Genomic DNA, 25,384 nt, shown 5'->3' with positions numbered 1-25,384 from the left:
CTGCTCCATGGTACTTGAAATTTCAAAATTACAATGAATTTCTTTGAGTTAAAGACATTTTCCCCCTTTTATACCGTATGTATTTTAAAATATATTTTTATTGATTCCAGAGAGGAAGGGAGAAGGAAAGAGAGAAACATCAATGATGAGAGAGAATCACTGATGGGCTGCCACCTGCACACCCCACACTGAGGATGGAGCCCACAACCCAGGCATGTGCCCTGACTGGTCAACCACTAAGCCACATCAGCAGGGCAAGACTTTTTATCTTTTTTAAAAATGCAAAAAAGTCTCCGTGATTAATAGCACATTAGGTTATTGGTAATCTGTACCTTTGATTCTGTCCTATAAGCAAGTTTTTACCTGGGAAAAGTAAGAGATCCCAATGACAAAGGGTTCTCCAAGTCTGGGTCAGGTGAGCCACAGCTTGTTCAAGTAATTGCGAGTTTTCTTGGGAGCAGTCCTGTCTGCAGTCTCCCTTAACACACTGAATGGGCATGAAACTCTGTAAATGTCCAGTTGGTATTAGTGCAGCTGAAGCAGAGGTGATTTTCCTGATATCGAAGACGTGTCACAGCCAGAGACGGGATGTGACAACTTCTGAAAAGCATGAAAGCAAACCAGGAATGTTATTGATCAGTAACCTGGGCACATTGAATCATCCCTAAAAGTGGGCAGTGTTCTTTGCGGGCTTGGAACACACAGAGGAGAGCTGTGGGCGCTATAGAATGCTTGCCGCAGTGCTGTCTTGGTGACTCTGGTCCTCAGGAAACTTGTTAGTAACACTCCCAAGAACTTAAGTTAAACTCAGAACACCATTTTCTGTGACTTGCCCCTTTATTGCACTGTGATTTTGTTGGCCCAGGTCTCTGAAACAGTAAATGTCACTTCCCCACTCTGGGCTTTCACTTTCTCTAAGAAAATATCCCACTGAAGTACATATAGAAAGGACTGTGGGAGGCACCCCACGCCCTGTGTTCCAGTTCTTAAGTTCAGGACAGACAGCCTGGTGAGCACAACCCAGGCCTAGGAGTCTGGGGTTAGTGATCTGCTCATGTTCCTCACCATTTAATATGAGGTCATCATAGTGGATGACTACACTGGACAATACTTAGCAATTTCAGCAGGATAATGCCAAAATTTTTTGTTTGAATAGGTTTGACTTTTTTCTTTCCAACATGGTGTTTTTATGCATGTAGGCTGAATATTATTTTAGAAACCCATCTCTAGTCCCAGCCCTAACATTTTACTTTAGTCACATTTCTTTCTACATTTGATGACAGGACATGACTGGGGTGTCTAAAAAACAAACATAGAATCTTTTTCTTGAGGTAGCTGAATTTGCTTTTCTAATGTTCTCACCTGTCTAATTTTTCATGCATGATCAAAAAGTATTCAGTCCTTTTAAATGTTTTAAATTAATGTGAGAACTTTTGGGCAGGTAGTGTTTGAATATAGCATTCAGAGGAGAGATGGTCACAGGGGCGGCAACTGGAAAAAATAAACCCAAAGCATTTTCTGAAGGTGACTTTTGTGTTGACTTATTTATCATTAACATAAAAGTTAAAACTTTACTGTGGCAAGAGCAACAGATTTTCTGAAGTTAAAGAAGAAATCAAAACATTCTAGAGAACACGAGTCAAGGGTTACTTAATCTTTTACTAAGCCAGTTGGTGTGGGATTTGGAGAGCGGTTGATCGTGTTAGCATGACCAGGAATCTAGCAAAAAGAGCTAATTGCTATCTTTAATCACTCTTGCAATGGAATCAATATACTGGCAGATATCCCAATTAAGCCAACCATAATGAGTTGGGTTAACTACATTTTCTTCTGTCACCATTATACCGAGATATATTGAGTCTCAAGATGGGAAAAAGTTATTGGTATGTAGTTTTGCTTATTGAAATTAATGTAAATTATAATTAGATAAGGAAAGATACTCTTCTTCCACCTCCCTCTTTCATTATGAAACTTAGGTGGAAATTTTGTTAACGAATTTCAAAAACTCTGTTGGCTTGTGTAGAAATGGAACCCAGAGAAAGAACAGCTTGTAGGCAGCTGCCCATCCAGAGCATGTTATTGAAAGACAAGATGTTGAACACTTAATGCATTGAAACTTCCTTTGCTTATGGGCATGATAAGGACTCTGACACATTTTCTGTATAATGGGGGTATTGTCAGCCCCTCAAAGGCTGACAACATCTCCACTTGGCACCACATTCCCAAAGACACTAGGTATCAGAGACATGTTAATAAGTAGTATTTTGGGCAGGCTTGTTGTTGAATACTGTGCCTATCTCCTCAAAGTTCACTTTACTCTTCTGGAATTCATGGTCTTGCAACACTTTTAGTTAAAGGCAGTGGGAGGCAGTCCTGCAAATCTGGAGAAGGTTCAGTAAGGTTAGTCACCTGGTAATGTTATGAATTAGCTAAATTTTAATCATAGCTGGATAAAATCAAACATTTCTAATGATTAGTCAATAGAGAGCTGACAACTGCTGGGAATAGAGCAACTGGAGGAAAAAGCACAATGATCCCTCTTTTCAGAAAGCAGCTCCCGGAAGTTCCTGTTGCTATCAAGATGTGGAGGCAGGCATACCTTAGCCGTCTCCATGTGAGTCTGCTTGCCCTGTGCTGTCACAGGCCAGATTGGAAATGTGACTCAGAGCTGGTCCGGGCCAGAGAATACCCATCACATCCCCCGAGGCAGTGGATGTCCGGTCAGCTTGCACGTGTTCTGACCTATGTGTGTTCTAGTTTTGCTGAAAATAAGCACCTTTGACGGGATTGCCTTTGCTTAAAAACAAAATTAACATTGCTTTTATTGGACTTTCAAAAGAAATTAAAAATGAAAGGGAAGTATCTTCATTCTATTAGCAAAGATAGTGCAACAGCAGTCAGATTTAAAAATGTGCCAGGTTTAATAAAATCCAAGGCTTATTTTAAGCAATCTGAACAGCTGAGCCACTACAGAACCAAAAATTAACACCCAGTGTTTTGGTTAGAAGGAAGGTAAGGGATTGATTAATTATTTCACTGTTCTTAAGGAGAGGGAACAAACTAAGTCTAGAGTAGATTGAGTGTTTTTTAAAAAAAATATTTTTATTGATTTTTTACAGAGAGGAAGGGAGAGGGATAGAGAGCTAGAAACGTCGATGAAAGAGAAACATCGACCAGCTGCCTTTTGCACACCCCCTACTGGGGATGTGCCCACAACCAATGAACATGCCCTTGACCGGAATCGAACCTGGGACCCCTCAGTCCGCAGGCCGATGCTCTACCACTGAGCCAAACCGGTTTCGGCAGATTGAGGTTTTTTTTTATTGACTCACATTCTTCTGTGATTTGTTTTCCAAATTTGATAACCCCTTTTCTGAAAGAGCAGTAGATATAAGTAAATGCAGTTCTTTCCAGGTTTCATTGGAAGAATAATTGTGTTGGTGGATGCATATTGCAAATTAGACTTGCAGGGAGAAGCAATCATGGCAAAATGTATTTTTCCTGATGCTTTGCTTGATGAATTCTACTTTATTAAGTGTTAGTCACCCACTTGTACTCACAATAGGGATTCTGAACTTCAATATAATATCTGTATTACCGAACAACTTATCAGCTTCAGTCTGTGCCTCAAGAATATCTAGCTTTTGGACTCAACTCTTTCACTAACTAGCTGTGTGGCTTAGATAAAGCCATTTGAGGCCCAGTGTTTTCATCTATAAAACAGGACAGTCCACGACAGTTCTTAAAGTGATTTCTAACTACACAGTTTTGTGGTTCTAGGAATTTAGATATAATTCGGAAGAAAATGGGAATCTGTGGAAGGTTTATGAGTCACGCTGTGACGGAAGTTCATCTTTTCAGTAACAAAAAGTAGTTACATGAACTCTGCAGTGATCCTAGCAATTAGTTAAATTCCCTACGGAGAAGAGCAGGAAGGACAGCCTTTTCACACAGATGGGATAGTTCAGGCTGTCTCTGAGGAAAAGCATTACTGTTTTCATTTTAAGTAAATGATTTAAGTCTTAACTGATAACCTTATATACCCTCATTGAGGACATCTAATGCATAAAGTAATGCCGTCCTTTACCTGGATAAGTCCTTTTAGATACAAAGCCATGGCAAGGAAATAAGATCCATTGGGAGATATGCTATCACTGAAGCAAAGAAAAGCTCTCTGTGTTACAACAGGCAAAGGCAGCTGGGAGCTGGCGGAGACATCAGATATGCATCCTGGCTACTGTCAGTTCCTATCCATTGAGCTGACCAAGCTCGGGCTGCCTAGGTGTCCTGCCTGCCAGCCAGGGGGTTGCCTGAGGACATGCTTCTCACCTCCTCTCCTTGGCTTTCCCACCTGGATGTCATTTCTGTCAGGATCTGTAGACCTAAAAAGGTGGTGAAACTCACAAAAACCATTTTTCCTTCTTGACAACTTAGATAAATTACTCAGCTGGGGAAAGGTTGAAATTATTCATTTAAATGTGGCTTGGAAGTATTGGTACATTTCAGCCATCCATCTTACTTGTTTTCTCTGCAGCTACTAAAGCTGACAGTTGACTGTGGAAAATAGCATAAAATTATTTTCTCAGTACAATGGAAAGAGTTATCACGGAGAAGATCAAATGCTCCTATGAGACAGTGCACATGAGCAAAAATGTTAAATGCTGACAATATTAGTGGTGAGGTATTTTAGAATGAAATGTGTGACTCTTACTGAGGGATTTCTGTTTTTCCTTAGGGAATGTCACAGGGATGCTCTTTTGTGTTAATAAATCCCACTGACTAGCTCTTTATGAAATGATCTGATAGACATCAGGAAAAACAAACTTCTTACAATGTGGGGTTAACAAATACTTGGGGACTTTGAAGAGAACTGGAATCATGTTCTGGTCCTGACTTCATTTTACCTCAAATAAGTAGTAACTTTTAAAAAATTTATTTTTTGATATTGAGTGTTATATCTTCCATAGGAATGACTCTGTTGAAAGCTTTATACTTATTTTTCAGTATTTAAGATGAATGGGAATGGAGAGCATGTAAGATTATAGAACAATGGAGAAGCCTGGAATAAAAAATTAGACACAAAAAAAGAGATTAGAATTCAAAAATATAATTATGGATTTGAAAGTGATAAATAAACTATTTTATTGTGCATGCATGTGTGGGTAATAGATGTGTAAAGAAATTAGTATTACAAAGTAAGATAGAAAAAAGGTGATTATGTAAATGCATAGGTGAATCTGGGTATATAAAGATGCATAAGGCTAGTTCCCTGCTCTACTGGAATTACAATTCACTGGAGAAGTGGAGGGTGGAAAGTAAGAGAGGTAAACAATTAATTGTAATGTAAGATAGAAAAAAATTGTGAGCAGACTAAAAAAAAAATGTACTGGGAATTTGGAGGTAAAAGGAGAGAAGGGAGAATCAGGGCACTGATGGGATAGGGGTATTGAAATGAGCTTTGGGCCACTGGGATTTGACCATGAGAAAAGGGAATAAGCCACGGGAGAGGCAGAGATTGTAGGTAAAAAAGAAGTCATTAGGAATGGGTTCCTGAGAGAAGCAGGGCAGAGGTGGGACTGAAAGAAGAGGACACTTGTTCTTAGGTTGTTACAGAGAGTTTTTGGATGCTGGGAGTATATTCTTTTCATTCTTAATACTGAGAAGACACTTAGTAAAATCCTCAAAAGAAAAATGATCAACAAATCAATAGTGGTTTGTTGTTGTTGTTGTTTTTTTTTGTGTTTTTTTTTTAAGCAGAGAATGCTATTGTACATTCTCTATTTAGAACAAAATCAAGATAAAGGAGTATTTCTTTTATTTGAAAATTTGTAATCAGAAACCACTTTATATTTGGAAGTGATTATATAAGACTGTTCTACAGCATTTTACATGAAAAATGTCTTACTCAAGACCTTTCATATCCACTTTGAATTCTACTTTGAACTAACTCCGTTCGGAATATTGAGCCAGACAAATAAACATGGAATGGGACAACATTTATTGAGAATAGAAGAGTGGCTGGAAATTCAGAAACTCTTAGTTTGCCTATTGGTTGACTTTCTTTAATCATTTCTTCAAAAGGGCCTCAGTCCCTTGTCTTTCTGGTCAATTTTTTACCTACTATCATCTTCCCCCATCTTTTTTATCTCTCTAACAGTCGTCTTATTTCCCCTACTTCACTCAGTATATTATTTAACTCTTAGCCATATTTGCTTTCTGCCCAAATATGGAGGGCAGGGACAACCATTTCAGTGTTGGTACCTCAAGATCTGTTGAGCTGCTGGCTCTGAGACCTGACCCACTTCTCATTATTGCCAATGGAGTCAGAGCCCTTCTCGACGGACAGCCAGACCTCGGCCAAATCCACGCTGACAACTTCATCTACATGCTCAGCAGTCCTTGAGCTCATCACTAAGTGATTCCCTGTTCTGATTCCCATTGCTGCTGTTTCAATGCCACTTGCCTTGATGTTGTAGTAACCGTTGGGATGAGGGAGTGGGATAAGAGGTGTTTCTGGATGCCATCTGAGGCTTAAAGAATGTGCATGCATTTATTCCACGGTTACTTGTTTGACATCCATTGTGGGAGAGGCAGGTGGCATAACTAGAGCAATCAAGGTAGGTGACTCTAGCTGTGGTGTTAGATGGGTGAGAGTTGGAGCAGAGGTTATACTTCCCTCTCCCATTTCTTGGGGTTAAGGCCGTGGTTCCTCGTTGCTGGCCATATCATGCAGGTCTCTGTGTGCACTCTTTCCAATGAGCCAGTGTAAGGATTTCTGACCACCACCTTTCTGATGTTTGTTTTGTGACAGATGATTCAGGAGAGCCGGTTTCTCATAGAAATGGCTGACACAGTCCAGGAAAAGATTGTGCAGTGCCAGAAAGCAGGTAATTGCCGCCCACTCTCACCCACCCTCCCGCCTCTATTCTGTCTAGAATTCATCCTGATCATTCTTGGCAGATTTTTTTTTTTTTAAATTTGTGTTCTTACTTCTAAAAGTCAAATATTTTCTGGCTTTAACTTTTTTCTATCTTAAATTACAATGAATTGTTTGCCTATATTATCCCTCACCCCTCACTCTCCAGTTTATCCTCTGAGTTACACTTAAGTCTTTGTTTAGTACAGTGTATATATAGGCGGGTGAAATCTGAAGATTTCTGGAGTGGAGGGGGTTTCTGAATCTGCTTTTGTGGGTTTGGAACCTATCAAAACCTTTTCCTACTGATATGAAGTTGTGGGTCCACACTGCCTCGTAAGAACCACTTCATTTTACAATTGGAAACATAATCCTTTTAATCTAGGCTTTTACTTCAATTACTTGTCCTTATTTTAGAACGTTCTTTCTTTAAGGATGAGATGGGCCTCCTATCTGTGAGGGGATGCCTCTAATTATGTTTCTCTTTACCCAAAGCCTATACTTTCATTTTTTCTTGGACCCATGTCTCCTTGGTTCACACAAACAATAATGATTATGATGAGGATGATGGCAATAATGACAGTTGCTTAATATATATGCATATGATATACTAATCACGCCATTATGTCACTTAGTCCTTATAACATATATGCAAGGTAATCATCATTATGTCCAAACTACAGATGAGACATCTGAGATTCTGAGAGGTTGAGTGAATTACCCAAGATTCCATATTAAAATGTGCTAGAACTGAGCTTTGAACCCAGACCATACTTTAACCAGAGAACTTATATGCATATGAGCATAGCCCATGGACACCCATAGCCTGGGGTGAGGTAGGAGCCAGGTGGCAGGGAGCAAAGGGGGTAAGTGTGGTATATCTATAATACTCTCAACAATAAAGATAAATTTAAAAAATTAAAAATAAAATAAAAATGATGCTCTACACTGACTGACCAGCAGGCTTTTATGTTTCAGTCAACAGGAGGCACAAAAATAATATTACCAAATACTTGTTATATAATGCCCCTATGTGCCACACACTTCTTTGAGAGCTTTAGATGTAGTGACTCATTTAATCTTCCACACAATCACTTGCAGTAAACCTTCCTGTTGTCTCCATTTTACCAACAAGGAAACTGACTCGTGGAGTTTCAGAGACTCACTCTTGCTCACAGACCTGGTAAGTGGTGGAGCTGTTGTCAGCCTTGGCTCCACAGTCATGCTCTGACCATGCGCTGTTGGAGATGTGAGCACCAGGAAAGTTACTGTGGTGGCAGCTGCATTTGTCAAGGCAGAGCAGCTGGAGCAAGGAGGGTGGGTCATCCCTACCTCGAGAGGGCTGCTTCCAGGCCACTTAGATGGATGTTCCTGGTTGCAGGTCTCTGCCAGCTTCCCTCTGGGAAGTTATGCACCGCAGGGGCCCTGCCTGAAGCTCGTCCTTCAACCAAATACATTGTTAGTACGCTCAGTCAGAATGTCTCATCTGGAGAAGAGAAGACTTGAGTGGACTTTACTGTCTTTCTTAAAATGTTTAAAGGGCTTCTCTGAGGAAACGAGAGCAGACCTTATTGGTCTGGGTCTAGGTAGCACCAAGGAATGAATAGAAATTCCAGGGAGGAGAGCCTGTGGCTGGCTATTGGTCAGAGCTATTCAAAGATGGAATGAGCTGCCCAGAGAAAGGATGATCCCTGTCCCTGAAGCTCTGAGACAGAGGCTGAATGAACAGTTGATCCTGGTGCTGTTTTTGATAGTATTCAAGCATGGGAGAATGGTTGAGCTAAAAGTCACTTTCAAGTCATTCCCAAATCTGAAACATTTGGGTGTTTCCAGGAATGTTATCTTTAAAAAATCTTTTTATTTTCACTCCACATTTATTAATTACCATTGTTATAGAGATGGGCTCCAGGGTCTGCTGTCAAGCCGTAGGGTTCATAGGAAAAGAAAGGTATTTGCATTCATCACATACGGTTGCCATTGACGCATTACTCCATTTCATATGAAAACCAGGCAGAGGACAAGTAAGACGGATGTAACCTGTTGGAAGAATTTGCTTTTTATCTATGGATTCTGGCTCTTTAAAATGTAATTTAGTCTAATGCATTGATTATTGTTGGTTTCCCCCTAAGAATAGCCATTTGATGGGGATGAACAAATTGAGAAGGTGTGTTTAAGTTACGGATTTAGAGATTATAAGAGAAAGACAGGAATGGGAAATTATATTTTTATTGATAATATTTTCATAAAATGCCTATTTTTCTTCAATATATGCTAAGAATTCTTAAATGTTCTCTGTTCAAAGGGATGGAGTTCCACGAGGAACTTCATAATCTGGGGGCAAAAGAAGGCTTGAAAGGAAGAAAACTCAACAAGGCCACTGAGAGCTTTGCGTGGAACATCACAGTGCTGAAGGTAAGCGAATGCCCAGGTACCCCTACCTTTGTTTCTCTCCCCATCTCTCCAGCAGGTAGAGAAGTACGGGTGGTTAAATACAGTGATTTGCATGTTTAGGTAACATATGGCCTAATCACCAGGTTATGCTCTAAGTGACGGAGAGATGCATGCTGGGATTGACATGCCTCTGCCTTGATAGGGCTGTGAGGACAGCACAACCTAATTCTCTTGCCCGGTGTGTGTGTGTGTGTGTGTGTGTGTGTGTGTGTGTGTTTGCTCTCATAACACTTCTGTTCAAGTCATTACAGCTGTTCTTGTTTGTGAAAAAAAGAAGGCCAGTGCTCGCTTCAGCAGCACATACACTAAACTTGGAATGATACAGAGATTAACCTGGTCCCTATGCAAGATGCCACGCAAATTCGTGAAGCATTCCATATTGTTTATTGAAAGAAAGAAAAAAAAAGAAAAAAAATAATAACCCACAAAAGCAGATTCAGAAACCCCTCCTCTCCAGAAATCTTCAGATTTCACCCGCCTATATATATACACTGTACTTTCTCCTGCCAAATGTTGCAGGAGAAGGACCCAATGCAAGTGACTGGAAGAGCCTTAAGCTTTAGAATATCTAGAGTCATGTTTATTTTAAGAACAGACTTTGTAAATACGTTTATTTTTGCAAATAGCTTTGGAAGTCATTTTCTTGAGATTATGATCTGCTCCACTGAAAATTAATTTCAAGGTTTTAAGCAAAGATGATACTGGCATAATTTGTTTTTGACATTGTGATGGGAGAAAAACAGGCACAAACAAAATTAATCATTGCCAACATTTAAAGAATACATACTGTGTGTCAGGTGCTGTTTTATAAGATTCATATGAATTGGCATGTTAATACAACAACCCGGTACTGTTATTATTCCCATTTAACAGGTAAGAAAACTGAGGCATTGAAAACGTGCCCAAGGTCACTCAGCTAGTAAATGGTGTAACTGGAGTCTGAACCCAGGTGATCTGCTCCAGAGCCTGTGTCTCTAACCTGCTGTGCAGGGAGAGGCATGTGTTTATGTGAAAGGGCTGGGTGATCTGTAAGACATATCAGAAATGTGTATTAAAAATTCAACTCGCAGATAAGCCCTACAGTATAATGGGCTCTATGCTAGGCATGGAAGATCCATGGAGAACAAGAGAGATACCGGCCTGACACTCTGGGGGCAAGGAGTGGCGGTTGGGGAGATGCGTGTCATTTGTCTAACAGGCAGGGAGGAGCTCATGACAGCACTGGAGTGCATCATGCCAGTGTGAGCTCGGATGTAAATGCTCTCAGTTTCGCAGGTATGTATTTATGTGGCTTGTTAATCTGCTGGTCACTGAGAAAGAGTAATATCTGAGCCTCAGGACCAGTCTACAAGGGGCGACAGACATCAAATCACGGCCATTGATTATTCAGCACTTAATATGTGACAGGCACTCAGGGCTGTCGTTGGGCTCATTTCTCCTTTCCTCCGTGAGACAACTACGTGACCTTTCCTCCGAGCTCACACTGGGGCATATGCCCTGACTGGGAATCGAACTAGAGACCTCCTGGTTCATAGGTTGCTACTGAAGCACTGAGCAACACTGGCTGGCTACATTCATTTTTTAAAATTCTCATTTGATTTTTAATTTCTCTATTTTTGCCTACTGTAAGTTTTAAAATAATATGTGAATTTTGGCAAGCAGTTATGGCATTGTCATGCTGGCAATATTTGGTGATTAGAAGTGGGAAGGGCAAAATAATAATGATGCCAAAATGGAGGGTGTGATTGTGGTGGCAGCCAGTGCAGTCTCCTTCAACCCAGCAAGCTCCAGCCTTACCTGTAATGTTAGCAGCTGCTTTCAGTGCTTGTCATTTATCACCACACAGAAGGTCGCAGGTGAGAGAACGGATGAGTTAGTTCAGGAAAAACAGGTTCAGCCTCACAGGTCAGTGCCATTATCTTCATACACAAAAGAAATGCTGTCAGGCCTTGGGAAGTGGAGAATATACAATTAGAAGGCATAGGTCTACTCCTGGGGTTTATAGTTCAGATGGCTATGTCTGTACTTGGGCACGGGGTCAGAAAAGGTGCTCCTAGCCCTGTTTTTAGGACCTCGTTCTTGTTTGGCTCATCAATGTGGAATAATAGCTTTCTCTCCCATATCAAGAAGGTGATTTTATTTATTTCCCTTCCAACACGTCTAAATAAGGAGGTCTGGACTATCACAGGGGCTTCTTCTAATCCCCAACTTGGCAAATTAATTTTGTGTGTGTGTGACTTTGTACTCACCCATTCAACAAAGACCTGAGTTCCTGCCGGGGGCTAGACTGTGTGCCTGGGGGTCCTGGCGAATGAAAACATGGTCCCTTGGGCTCAGGGAGCTGGTGGTGCCTTGGGGGAGGCAGTCCTTGAAGGTTTGCCTGTGCTGAGTGGCGCCGGGGGGGGGGGGGGGGGGGGGGGGGAAGGTAGTGGGCGGGGGGAGGGGGGGGGGGAGGGGAGGAGTTACATGTGTTCTGAGAAAGTTGATGTGTCTGACCTATCGGGAGGGTCAGGGAGGCTTGCCACGAGGAAGTGCCTGTGGAGCAGAGAGCAAATGGATCCAGCCTGTCCTGGATCCCAAACCCTGCCTGTATCTTGATACTTGAGGGTGGTTGCCAAAACAATCTGGAAATGACCGTGAGAAGAAAACACCACAAAGGTGCTGGCCCTCCTTGACCTGGCCCGGGATGTCCTCAAACGCCGGCCTGACTCCTTTCATTACCATCATTAGCATCACTGCTCACTTCTTACTATAGGAAATCTGGTCCTGAGTCATACTGCTCATCACAAGTGGATGTAATCACCAGCCTTCTGGAAAATAACCTGTAGCAGTGTTCGCGTCCCCATAAAATCCCACATGTGTTCCCATAAAATCCATCGGGCAGATTCTAGTGGTAGGGAGGGCATTAGAAGGTTGCTTCTAATGTGAGCGATTTCTGTGATGTAAGGTTGAAAAGATTCAGAGAGAGAATTAAATGATAGCTGTATCAGCGCTAGAAAAAAAAGCAAATGCTTAAAAAAAAAGTGTAATTAATGCATCTTTAATAACAAGTTGCAAATCTAAAACCCATTATTTCTAACGGCCCTGCTCCAGCGATACAGGACGTTGGGATGGAATGTTAATGCTTTCAGCAATAAGCAGGCCGGTCACACGCTGTCCCGGTTTCTGCCTTGGGTGCCTGCAGCCCAGCTGTGCCTCCGGAGTTCGGCGGAGATAAAGCCAGGCTGTCGACATGATTACGGGCGCACAGACCACTCCACTTATCTCTGCGACTAAATTTAGTGTCTCTGGGAGGTACACTTCCTTTTCCAGATGGAAGCAGCATTTTCTAACGATGCTGAACAATTCACACGTGGCAGGATCTTAATGAATAGCTATTGTAGACCAGAGACTTGGCGCCAACTTGAGATGTTCTAGAAGGTCTTCCTTTTCTTACAGGAAAACTTTCTTTAAAGAAAATGTTTTCCTTACCCACCGAGTCTTAGTCTAAGATGAGTTTCCAGCGGAGGGGAGTTGGATGTTTTATCTGTGTTGACTGTTTTCTACAGATGGAAGACGAAAGAAGACATGGATAATAGAAGCGTTTCACTTTTAGCGTCTTCCAGCTCTATCGGGGTTTTCAGACACGAGCTCCTCCACTTGCCTTGTCACTCTCGGGAGAAGTGATACAATTAACTAATTTCCTTCTTCTAAAACAAACCAGAGTGTGAGCTCGGGTCTCTGAATGGATGTGGGCTGTGTACATTGTCAAGGAAGAGCAAATCCAGATTCAGGCAAACAGATACTGTATTCGAAAGGATCACTGCAATATGGAGAAGGAGACCATTGCAATCAGAAGGGAGACTGCTCCTTCCATAAACTCTAAGTGTCTCCTTGGTCAGGCAGGAAGGTTTTTGTTTTTGTTTTTTACTCAGGGGATCAAATAAGCTAGAAAAGACCAGGGCTGGGCAGTGGGGGCTGGGTGGTATGAACCTGGGAGGCCATTAGAAGGGGCTATAGGATCATTGTGGCTCAGTTGGTTTAGCATCATCTCATGCACCGAAAGGTCTTCGGTTCAGTTCCAGGTCAGGGCACGTGCCCAGGTGGTGTGGCTTTGGCCCTTTTTTCTCTCTGACATCGATGCTTTTATTCTCCCTCTCTCTTCCTCTCCCCTCCTCTCTCTAAAATCAATGAAATCATTTTTTCTTTAAGAGAAGGGGCTATATACTGGGGGAGGGGTCAAGTTCAGGAGCTTAAAGGAAGGAAAGAAGCTTCACTAAAGTTTGGCCAAGGCAAGAAAGCAGGTATTTTACCCAGTTCACCATCATTTCTGAAAGGTGTGTGTCTGGCCTTGACATTGGTAACTGGGGGCCTCCGTGAGTCTATCTAAGTCATGGGGGATGGAGGACTTTGCAGTAAGCCACATTCTAGAACACAAAAGAGTGGGAGTTTCTTAACCATCCCTGTTCCCAGGAGCACGGGACTCAGGTAAAGTTTAACATTTGTACACACACACACACACACACACACACACACAGAAATGTGCACATAAAACATTACCTATGTGGGTGTATGTGTATATATACACACATGTATATATCTGTATATGTAAATATGTAAAGGATAATTTCTTTTAAGAATAATGAAATTAGATGTTACTCTTTTAAAGCCTTATTGAAAAGATCATAATGGTCAGCAAGACATTTTTCCCCAATCCAGAAGTGGTTACCTTTCAATTTAATTAGATTTCTTTGATTTCAGGTAGATCCAGTGTGCTCAAATGTGCATCATGTATGAGATTACATACTCAGGCTGATAGACTGGGAAGTGGGAGAGACCCCAACCCTGTTTCCCACTGGTGAAACAATATTGTGGTATTAATCATTCCCCATACAGCAGCAATGTCTTAAACGTTTGTAATAAGTGAAGGCTTCTATTCCCCAAAGCAGAATAATTAGGAACTTACTTTTCCTCTTAAGGAAAACCCATGGCTTTATGAAAAGGTTAGTGATACATATTTTGAAAAAAAACCCTTGGATTATTTTAAAGTAAGTTTAGATTCATGAAAAATGGATACATAACTCTTCAGGAAATTATTATTTTTTATTTTTTAAGTTCTTTTTAAAAAATATATATTTTATTGATTTTTTACAGAGAGGAAGAGAGAGGGATAGAGAGTTAGAAACATCCATGAGAGAGAATCATCGATCAGCTGCCACTTGCACACCCCCTACTGGGGATGTGCCCGCAACCAAGGAACATGCCCTTGACCGGAATCAAACCCAGGACCTTTCAGTCTACAGGCTGACGCTCTATCCACTGAGCCAAACTGGTTTTGTCTCTTCAGGAAATTATTGATGAAGGCAAGAAACATCCATTCTTATCACCATTCTGATCATTATACTCATTGTATTAATTTTTTTGAGAGAAATGTAGACATTTCTTCTCTGCAGAACATCCTTCACTTTGCAGCCAAGTAAGCTCACCCCTTCTGATTTGTTGTATGTCTGCCAGCACAGCTCTGTGTTCTGAAAACAGCCACGTCCTTCAACTGTTTATTTAAAAGACTGTTCTCAATGGACTGTTGAGTCAATGGACTCGGGGATCGAAAGTTCTTTAATTGCTTTACGATGTAGTCAGGATAAAACACTGCCATCTGAAGCTCTCTGAGGTATGCCTAACCAACCGGAATAGCCTAGCACTCCCAGCCGTCTGCTTCTCAGCAGCTGACATTATGGAACAACTAATAATACGTATTGGTTTGTGGATCCTGTTGCTTGAGAAAATTACTACTACTGGGGCCCAGAAGAAGTTCCTGATAAATTGCTAACAAATCTAGTTTTACAAAGTTGAGCTCTCTTTTCTTAAACATGCATTAAAAGGTGTATTTCTCACATACCTTTAATCTATACCAGAAACCCTAAAAGTGCGGCCTGGGTTTCAGCAGTCAGTTCTCACTCATTGCCTTGGGGTACAAACGTGGGTTTGTCTCACGGGTAAGTTTCTATTTCTCCAGATTTAGTTGAGCTTCACTTTTTTTTTTTTTTTTTTTTTTTAAACCAAGGATATATGAGTGAAGATTGGATAGTTTAGAGTAGGGGTGTCGAACTCAATCAGAGAAGGGGCCAAAGTCTAAAATCCAGCCTAAATCGCGGGCCGAATGGTTTACTGAACAGTCATAAACTGTCATTGTGATGGAAACGCAGCGGAGTGCAGTGATGACAGCGCGGTGCGGGCCACATTGCAAGGCCTGGCGGGACGGATTTGGCCCGCGGGCCTTGTGTTTGACACATGTGGTTTAGAGAGTTCCTTGTATTCTACAGTGATTCATCATTATTATTTTTAAAATCTATATTTTTATTGGTGTCAGAGAGGAAAGGAGAAGGAGAGAGAGTCTATTGATTGGCTGCTTTCTACACGCCCCACAGTGGGGATCGAGCCTGCGCCCAGGGCATGTGCCCTGACCTGGAATTGAACCGTGACCTATTGGTTCATAGGTTGATGCTCAACCACTGAGCCGTGCTCGCTGGGCTCTGGTGGTTCATTATTGAATCAGCACTTTATTCCTGCAGTTGGCCTGGACGAGGACATTTTCAAAACCTGATATTAACACTCGAGGGGTTTTGACAGTTTATTTGCAGGTGAAGTCCTGGCTGGTGGCAACCCCCCCCCCCCCCCCCCCCCCCCCCTCCGCCCACTCTCGCCTTCCGGATGGCCCTTTACACTTCCTACACGGGTCGTAGGAAACAGGCTCTATTGTTTCCTAGGGATTTGATTTCAGCCAAGAAGCTTATACCCAAGGCTGCCAGAAACGAAGCTGGCATGTACATGCTTGTGTATGAAAAGTGGGCTTTAGTAGTAACGGTGTCCTAATGTTAAAGCTGAATAATGAGACTAAAGATTCTTAACAATGTGCATTGTGTATCCTTGGAGTCTGCTCATGGAGCCTTCTCATGTAACCTGAAACCAGCGAGGGTGGGAGGGGGAAGGGAAGCCAGCAACTTCCTTCCTGTTCTCTTTTCTCTGGAATACATTTTGCCTGGGAGAGGAAGAAGGTCATTGAAAGGAACAGTTTTGTATATATTGTGTGTATGCTCATGGGTGTGCATGTGTGTTATATAACATAGCCCTCCAGTTTTTATATTAACAATCTATTTATTAACCCCAATCATTATAAGCCTTGTCACGATACGTGTAGCTATAATAACAATATTGGAGAAATAGCTTCCTCTGGGTTTTTGATGATCTAAAGCTGTTTATTCTTAGTTGTTCTTATGAAAAACACAAATATGTGTATACCAATATAATTACAAGCACTTCCAGGGTGGAAATTCCATGTCTGAATTTTAGAAAGTACTTTCTTAGCTAGTGAGTTACAGTTCTGTCACTCAGACTGAATTATTTCAGTAATCCTTCACTTCTTAATCACCACCTATGGATTATTGGCTTTTATCTCAGTAAGTATAATTTTGTTCCAGAACTTCTTCTCTGGTAAGACAGAGTACAGAGAGGATGCAAAGAGTGAAGTGATCGCCACTGTCCTTTTTAAAATAATTGGTCCTGGGAAGGTCATTTCCTCTTGCTCTGTCATCAAGGATTCCCAGGAAGAGATTCCACAGGAGACCTGAACTACAGCTGGCCTTGAGAATTAATTACATGAGACTGTGAATGTCATTAAAGTGAAACATCAGTGCAAGCAAAATGAGCTACGCCAGTACAATCATTATTGTGGGGGGTTTTCAACACAAGTTTTTAAAAATAAAATTTTAAAAACTGATTTTAGAGAGAGAGGAAGGAAGAGGAAGAGAGAGATAGAAACATCAATGATGAGAGAAAATCATTGGTTGGCTGCCTCCTACATGCCTCCTACTGGGGATTGAGCCCACAACCTAGGCATATGCCCTGACTGTGAATTGAACCATGACCTCCTTGTTCATGGGTCGATGCTCAACCACTGAGCTACACCAGCTGGGCACAGTATAGATTAAATTTTTTAAAAAATAAATCTTTATTGTTGAAAGAATTACATATGTCCCTTTTCTCCCCTATTGTCCTCTCCTTCTTCCCTCCTAAGTCTTTACCACCTACTGTCTGTGTCCTTGGGTTATGCATATACGCATATGAGTTCATTGGTTGATCTCTTCCTCCTCCGCCCTCCCCTGCCTTCCCTCTGGGATTTGACTGTCTGTTCATTGTTTCTATGTCTCTGGGTCTAATTTTGTTCATCAGTTTATGTTGGTCATTAGATTCCACATATGAGTGAGATCATGTGACATTTATCTTTCTCTGACTGGCTTATTTCACTTAGCATAATGCTCTCTAAGTCCATCCAACCCCTGCATTGGCCAGAGCAGCCACATGCTACCATGTAAGTTGTTTGAAACATGGCTCTAGGGGGCGCCATTCCCTTTGAATCTCCGTATGTGAAGGGTGCCTCCTAGATTTGTCATATACCAGTCGTGAAGCATAGCCCGAGCATTTTTCTACCTCCGGTCTTCTGTTTTCCATGGTACTTGTTATTGATATTAGTATTCATTGTCTTCCTACTAAAGTTCACATTTATTAGAAGTCTTAGTAATTTCCAAAGGATCCGTGTGCAGTGGGCCATCTTCCGGCAAACCTGTAGCTTATTTGCATATTGAAGCATGGTGGAGAAGCTCAGCAATCCGGAGTGTTCTCTTCATCAGGTGAGGAAGGTGTCCTTTGGGGCTTAGCTGGATCTTAACTTTAGTTTTGACACCCAAACATGGTTCTGTTTGTAAGTCCATGACAGAAACAAAAGGCATTGGGAAAATCACACCCAGTCCTCTTGTCAAATCTAATGCAGCCTTCTTGTCAGATAAATTTTAATTAGATTCTTTTTTTTTTTTCCTGTTAGAAAAACATGCTCTGAAATCACTGAATGGGATCGAAAAACAAACAAATCACTGAACGGGATTGGGGGAAAAAATTTTTTTGTTTTTCAATCCCATTCAGTGATTTCAGAGCATGTTTTTGATAGCTCAAGTAGATTTCAGTGAGACAAATGTGGACTGGCTGTTTGTCATCTGCAGGGAAATAATTCCACATCTTGGTCTGGATAGAAGGTCCCCCTTTACTTAGATCCGTACCCCCACATCCCATGCTCCTGCATTCCTACAGTCTTGTGGCTCTTGGGACATGTACGGCAGTTTTAGGGTTCCATGTCCTCACACATGCTGTTCCTGCCTCATGTTCCCTTCCCTCCTCAGCCAACGGACCAGCCTCTCTCCATCTCCCAAACCCGGCACAGGTGTTACCTACTGCCTTTCCAGGGAACATCTCCCTGCTCTTTTCTCTCCCTGCTTTTCATCTCCCACTTCCCACCCAAACCAGATAATTGACAACCTTTTCGTGTCCTGCAGCTCCCCCAGTTTTGTTCTGGTGTCCCCCTCCCCCTCACTGTGGGGTAAGGCTGTCTCGCCAGCCCCTGCCTGGGGTGTGTTTTAGCATGGTGCTGAGCTTAGACTGAGGAAAAAGGGTTTCGGAAACTCAGCAATTTGTTCAAGATAACACGACTCACTGGTTAAGCAGGGCCTGGATGTGACCCCTAATCCCTGTGACTCTAAAGCCTGTTTTAACAACCCGGCTATGAGGTCCCATGTCACCATTTGATGGCCGCGTGCCACTGGCTTGGGAAGGTGGGCATTGCTGTTGTGCTTGGCCACTTAATTTCCTCCTGGGGCTGACATTTGGACCTCTTCCTTCCTCCGGAGTCCCTGGGGAGTTTGGCTTCCCTGCCGATTCTCACTCAGGATCCCTGGTTCCTGCCAGGGTGTCCTGCCTTCGTGCGCACTGTGTGGGTAATTGGGTTTTAGCTTTTTCCATCAATAGGCCTAACACCCAATTTGCTTTTTCATCCTCTGGGTACCCAACTTTTTCCTGCCAGGCAGCCTGTGACTACTCTCAGGGTCTCTCCAGAGAGGCATTGGGTTCCAGGTTGCTGTTGCAGCTCCCTCCAGCCATGTCCCTCCCTTGATGGTGTGTGTGAGCAGTGTGTGCACACGTCCTCAATTATCCTATATAGTAAAACCCTAATATGCAAATCAACCAAACAGCAGAATGACCATCAGGAGACAGATGCTCATTGCAGGATCTGCCCCCTGGTGGTCAGTGTGCTCCCACAGGGGGAGTGCAGCTCAGTAAGAAGCCAGGCTCACAGATGATGAACGCAGAGGTGATGGCAGGAGCCTCCCTGCCTCCACAGCAGTACTAAGACCCCTCCGGGGATGTCCACCTGCTGGCTTATGGACATCCTAAGCCGGCAGGTGGACATCCCCCGAGGGGTCCAGGCCTGCGAGAGGGCGCAGGCCAGGCTGAGGGGACCCCCCCCTCCTACAATTCTAGTGCCCACAGTCAAGTTTCTGTCATTGCAATAGAAGCACATGCTCAAGATGTGTTTGTTGAATTGAAATGTTTGAATGCAAACCTAGAAAAGAATATTGAAATTCGCCCAGTGCAGTAAGACTTCAGTCGCTCTTGCCTCTCGCTGTTTCTAAGAGGACTGGAAAGAGACCCTTTGTCTCTGCCAGGTTTCTTGTCTTTCCCAGCATGGAGGAGGTAGCATTAACCAGCCAAGTGACTGGGCTTTGGAATTTCTAATATGATCTTTATAAAGCCTGGGTATCTTTCACCTTTGAGTTCTTTCTCCATTTGTGAGTCAGCACCGTCTTCATCACTGTCACTGTTTAAGAATTCATTGCGAGAATAGGTCATATTCCTTTTGCTGTGAATAAATGAAAATGCCTTGGAGTTTGCTCTCCTTCCTAGGATTCACTTGTGCTCCAAATAGACAAACTTTCTCTCATTGGTCTTAGTTACACTTAAAAAAAAAAAATCTCCTAATCTTGGTTAATGTTATTTTTAACCAAAAACAAAGAATTATTGAAAAAAAACACACAAAAAACACTTGTGTACACCAGAAAAAAATTGGGGGATCAAGATATTCACTATAAAACTTGAATGAAGCATATGACTGATTGGAATAGAAGAATTTGATTCTCTTTCAAATATTTTCCTTTACTGTAGAGTGCAGTTTAGCAACAACAATAAATAATGGCTACAAAATGCTTATTCTCTGCTAGGCAGTGTTCCAAGTGCTTGATCCTTATTAAATCATTTAATTTTAATAACAACCATATGATGCAGGTAATATTACTATTTCTAATTTTCACCTGAGAAAACCGAGAGACAGAAAGGCTAGGTAAATAGCTCACCTTTAACAGGTCGAGGAGCTGAGTGGTGGAGACCTGGATTCCTTGTCCATGGTATGACCAGACTGCCCCTCTGTTACACAGTGACTTCACATGTAATGTGTGAGAAGCACACTGACTACAGTAAAGCCATACTTTATAATAATAATCAGAACCCTAAACTTACAAATATATAAGCACAAGGTGATCAGAGAAGGGATTTTTACTAATAATACAGTAGGCACACTGTGCCAGAATTTTAAACACAGAGGTTTCAGTGAGGTTGGCCATAGATAAGTTAGCCTGAGACACAGATTGGAACATTAAAAGAGGGGTGACTTACGGGCTGGATTGTATCCCCCCAAATGCCTATGTTGAAACTCTAATCCCACTGTTTGAGAATGGCACAGCTTTAGGGATGGGGTCTCCCAGAGGTAATTAAGATAAGATGAAGTCATTAGGGTCAAGCTTAACCCCCTGGGACTGGTGTCCTTACAGGAAGCGATGAAACAGATACACACACATGGGGGATGCCATCTCCACGCCAAGGAGAGATGGCTCAGAGGCGGTCAGCCTGCCACACCTTGGCCCTGGCTCCGAGCCTGCAGAACCGTGGGAGACAAATTTCTGTAGTTTCACTTACCCAGTCCGGGGCACTCCGGTAAGGCAGCCCTACAAGACTCATGCACTGCCTGTCAGTCAGCATGGGCCGCTCTAACAAGAACACCACAGGCTGGACGGCTTCCACAACAGACACTGATTCTCACGGTGCTGAGGCTGGACATCTGAGATCACAGCAGGTCACCTGGGGAGAATCTCCTTCCTGGTAGAGGGATTCTCTTACTACTATGGATATTGAGGTTTTGCATTCTTTCAGTGTTCATTTTTTGTATTTAGGAGCAATGTTACTGCAAAATATATAGTACATCCACATTTGTATTCTCCATAGCCGAGATAATGAATTTCAACTCCAATTTTTCCAAGTTCAAGAGAAAAAATAAAGATCATAACATGTGGGTCGAGAAGGAAATTCACTATGGTGCATTAATACCCTTGAAGGTGACATTAGTGGGAGACTTTATTAAAATATGCAACCTGAAGGTGAGGACTGAAAGCATAATCATCCTGGTGAGTGAGTGGTGTGCCTCTGCTGCCACTCCTCAGGGTCACCTTGGAAGGAGCTGAGCCATGGCCTCCTGTCTCTCCTGAAACACCTCTGGCAGGTGTCGGCCTGGCTGTTCCAACACGGACTGTGGCAAGTTGAAGAGCAAGGAAGAGTGGCCCCTGGGAGCCCGCCGGTAGATGGTCAGAGGGCTTCAGTGTTCATTCTGAACGACATTAAGCAGCACCACGCTCATCAGCATATGACATATCTGAATATTGGTGACCAAATACTTTCTTTGGAGAGACACCGCTTCTCCAGTCTGTGGGGTAACACAGTTTTAACGCCCTGTCTAGGTGTACACAGTTGCTTTAATTTGTCTCTAGTGAGGTTGCCTTGCCTTGTTGAGGAGGTCATTTTCCTTCCGAGTGCTGTCCTGCTTGTGTCGGTGTCCCCCTGCCCACTGTGTTCCAGCCGTAGGCTCTTCTGCAGTTCCCCAAGCCCCCATGGTTACTCCTGCCTTCTGGGTCACTGCTCAGTGGTTAAGCTCTGGGATCATTTTTTCCCCTTCAGGTTTCTTAAAAAATGAGGAAAGATGGACACAGTAAGGTAATATGATCTGCTGCCCTGGGGCATGGGGATTTCCCAAGGGGCTGACTGGAGGGAGCTGCTGTTAACCGGTGCGTTCTCCCGTTTCCATGCGATTCCAAACCTCAGGTTGCATATTTAAAAGCAATAAGACATAAAGATCTTTCCTCTACTTGATAGGGCCTATGAGCAAGACTTAGCATAAGGAAGATCTTTATGTCTTATTACTCTCAGCAGAAAGCTTAAACCCAAGAGCTTTACATCATATTAGATTGAGTTGTGTATGTTAAAATTTTCCAAACAGCAGGTAGAAAGATCCTGTTCTAAATGTAGCATTGATATGTTAACCTATTTTTATTATATAAAATAAGATTTTTTGGATTTTATTTTAGCTATCATATTTTTCTTTCACCAAGTTATGAAAGCAAGTAGCTAGATATTTTTTGTCTTTGAAGAGGCATGGATTATTTCAATTTTGCTGATATTTTCTGTCTGAAAATGTGTGTACACAGCGTTCACTTTTAATTTAAATGCTTCCTTATACATGTTGGTGATACATGAATGTTTTTTAATGACTTTGAAGTCTTTAGGATTTATTTGAGGTCACTTTTATGTAATTAAAATGATCAAGGTTCAAATCCACCTGGAAGCAAAGGAATAAACACAATGGTTTTGAAGGCCATTTCTAGCCATTGGAGCCCAAGCTTTGTGCAGACAAGAACTCCCTACTAAGCCCCCAAACAGGGGCGCCACCTGGTGGACACAGTGAGAATTCTTCATTTTCTGGAGTTTGTCATAAATGCATAGACCATAGGTAGATTTACTTATGTATTTAAATTCATATGCTTTACAGTTTTAATTGCTGCATAACTTTCCAACTTCCTACAAATACTTGGGCTCTAAAATAAGGGGGAAACCATTAGGATACCAGGAAGATGAAGTGAGACCAACCAGTCCAAGAAGTAGAGGCTTTGAGTTATTTCACCTTATATTTTGTCTTTGTCCTTTCACAGTTGATTGTTAGCTGTGTGTATTCACATAAAAAGCCTTTCATAAGAGCCTTCCGCTCCCCTGCAGCTCCTCTGTTTCCCATCTCTCTCCCCACCTACGCACCCCAACTTCTTAACAAGGTTGTGTTTGCTCTCACTCATCCACTTCCTTACTGCCCACACTCCTTAGCTTACTTTCAGCTGTCTCCTTCCCTGACATTCCGTGACATCACTCACCAAAGTCACCAGCCACTTTGTCACAAAGTTTGTAGACACTTTCAGTCACTACCTTATTCCATTACTTGGGAACATTCCACATGGCTGGTCACTCCTTCCTTGCCTCCCTGCTTCCCCGGGTTTCTGGGACCCTCTTCCTGGTCTTCTCTCACATTTCTGGCTCTTCCTCCCCGGGAGTTACCCTTCATCTGCCCTTCTATTAAATCCAGGTGTTCCATAGGTTCCTAACCTAGTTCTCTTCTCTTCTTCATTCTTTTGGGGTCATGCTGTCCATGCAAATGGCATTTGTTATTCTCTCTGTGCTAGCAGATCCCAGATGTGTACCTTTGGTTCCTGTGTCGCTCCTTGTCTCTAGGTTACCTGCACTTGCCACCCCTTCCTTCCTCTCAACTACCCACCAGGCATCAGCACACTGGGGAGGGCTGTCAGCCACAGTGAGGTCGGCATATCTCAAACTGCGCTCAGCTCCTGCTTGCCCTCAGTGACACCTCTGGATCCCTCCCCAAAGGAATGAATAGCAACTCTGAGCATCCAAGCCAGAGTCCTGGATGGATCAAGTAGCCAGGAATTGAAGCAATGGAAATTGAAGCAATGGAATCAGTAAACTTCTTAAAGTGAAACTTTACCAAGCAAATACCAACCAGAATGCATTTTAAAAACATCCTTCTAAAACGAGTAACTGTGTCTGTAGCCTTGTCTGCTTGGGGGTTTGGAGCATCCTTCTCTGTCGTGTTGTTGTGAATGATCTTTCTGAAACGGGAAGAGCGTGAGCTGGCTGAGTAGAGGTTTCTAGAGAGGCTCCTTCTGTCTTTGGCTTATGGCACTCACTCTAGGAGCCTGGGTTCAGATTTTAGGGTTATTTGTTCTGCAAGGAAAGCTAATGCTATATAACAAAATCTAATATGCAAATTGTCCCCTCAACTGGGGGTTGGACCAGGAGTTCGACCACTAGCCCATCAACTGCTATGGCCCCTTCCCACAGCCATCATCCTCCCCACCCCACCCTGATTGGGGGTGGGGCAGGCTGGCCAATCTCTCGCATCCCCTCCTCAAAGCTGGCCTGGCCAGATTGGGGCAGGCTGGTCGGACCCCACCCAAGCACAAATTCGTGCACTGGGCCTCTAGTTTGCAATCTTGGAACTTGTAAACAGTACTTGTTTTTTGTGCCGATGCCTGTCTGTCCATTCATCACTGCAGCTGCATTGGCGATGCAGTTAATTGCTGTTGTCACCTTCTGAAGGTCGGCATTAATCTCCTGTCCTTTCTTATTAGAGCTGCTGACGTAGAGACAGATGATCACAATAACGGGAGGGAAGAGCAGAGAGCAGGGGACTCACAGGCAGCGGCTCCTTACTGTTTCAGTGCGTGGCTCTTTCGTCACAGTGACGGCAAGGGCATGTCAGGTGCCAGCGTCATCGCACAAACCGGATTCGCCAAGCTTTCTGAGCTGCATCTTTAAGATGACTCAGGGTTTCCCATTATTCAGCTTGCTGTGTGGAAGTGAAGCTGTCGGCTTTTTCTGCAAGAGGATTTGGCTCGCAGTTATTGCACATCTCGGACAGATGGCTTCTTACTCCATCAGCCTCACTGGAACCTGTCTGGTGGCATCTTCAGAAACCCATCGGGTCTGTCACAGAAGCTGGTTATTCACTTCCTTTGGTGACAGATGACTTCAGCTCATTTTTACTTTCTCATCTGGCTTCCGTGGAACAGCTGTTTAAAATTGTTCTTCCCACTCTTGAGGGCTGCTTTGGTGTTTTCCACTGACTGATGTTGTAACCTCTAAATGAAAAATAAGACAGTGAGCTTGTGGGGCCCGAGTGTGTCACTCTTGGGGGTTCGCCAAGGACAGACCCTGCAGTTGTTACTCTTTATTTTCATCATTATGGGGTCTCTTACAGGACTGATGGGG

At 42.8% G+C, this 25,384-nt stretch overlaps 1 protein-coding gene and 1 non-coding gene across 2 annotated transcripts in view; both read left to right on the top strand.

The window, feature by feature from the left end:
* PLCL1 (phospholipase C like 1 (inactive)) overlaps window positions 1–25,384 on the top strand; it is a 228,266-nt gene that overhangs the window by 191,871 nt on the left and 11,011 nt on the right. Inside the window, exons 4-5 of the mRNA XM_036421659.2 lie at window positions 6,812–6,887; window positions 9,219–9,328. Coding sequence (XP_036277552.1) covers window positions 6,812–6,887; window positions 9,219–9,328 — 186 coding nt within the window. The remainder of the gene's footprint in view (window positions 1–6,811; window positions 6,888–9,218; window positions 9,329–25,384) is intronic.
* On the top strand, window positions 9,649–9,751 carry LOC118710099. Its single transcript, XR_004985303.1, has one exon. It is a non-coding gene; the product is annotated as a U6 spliceosomal RNA (small nuclear RNA).

This window comes from Pipistrellus kuhlii, unplaced genomic scaffold, assembly GCF_014108245.1.
Source record: "Pipistrellus kuhlii isolate mPipKuh1 unplaced genomic scaffold, mPipKuh1.p scaffold_m20_p_7, whole genome shotgun sequence".
Taxonomy (NCBI): domain Eukaryota; kingdom Metazoa; phylum Chordata; class Mammalia; order Chiroptera; family Vespertilionidae; genus Pipistrellus; species Pipistrellus kuhlii.
Note: the sequence above shows the minus strand (reverse complement) of the source record. Positions and strands in the feature narration are given on the sequence as shown.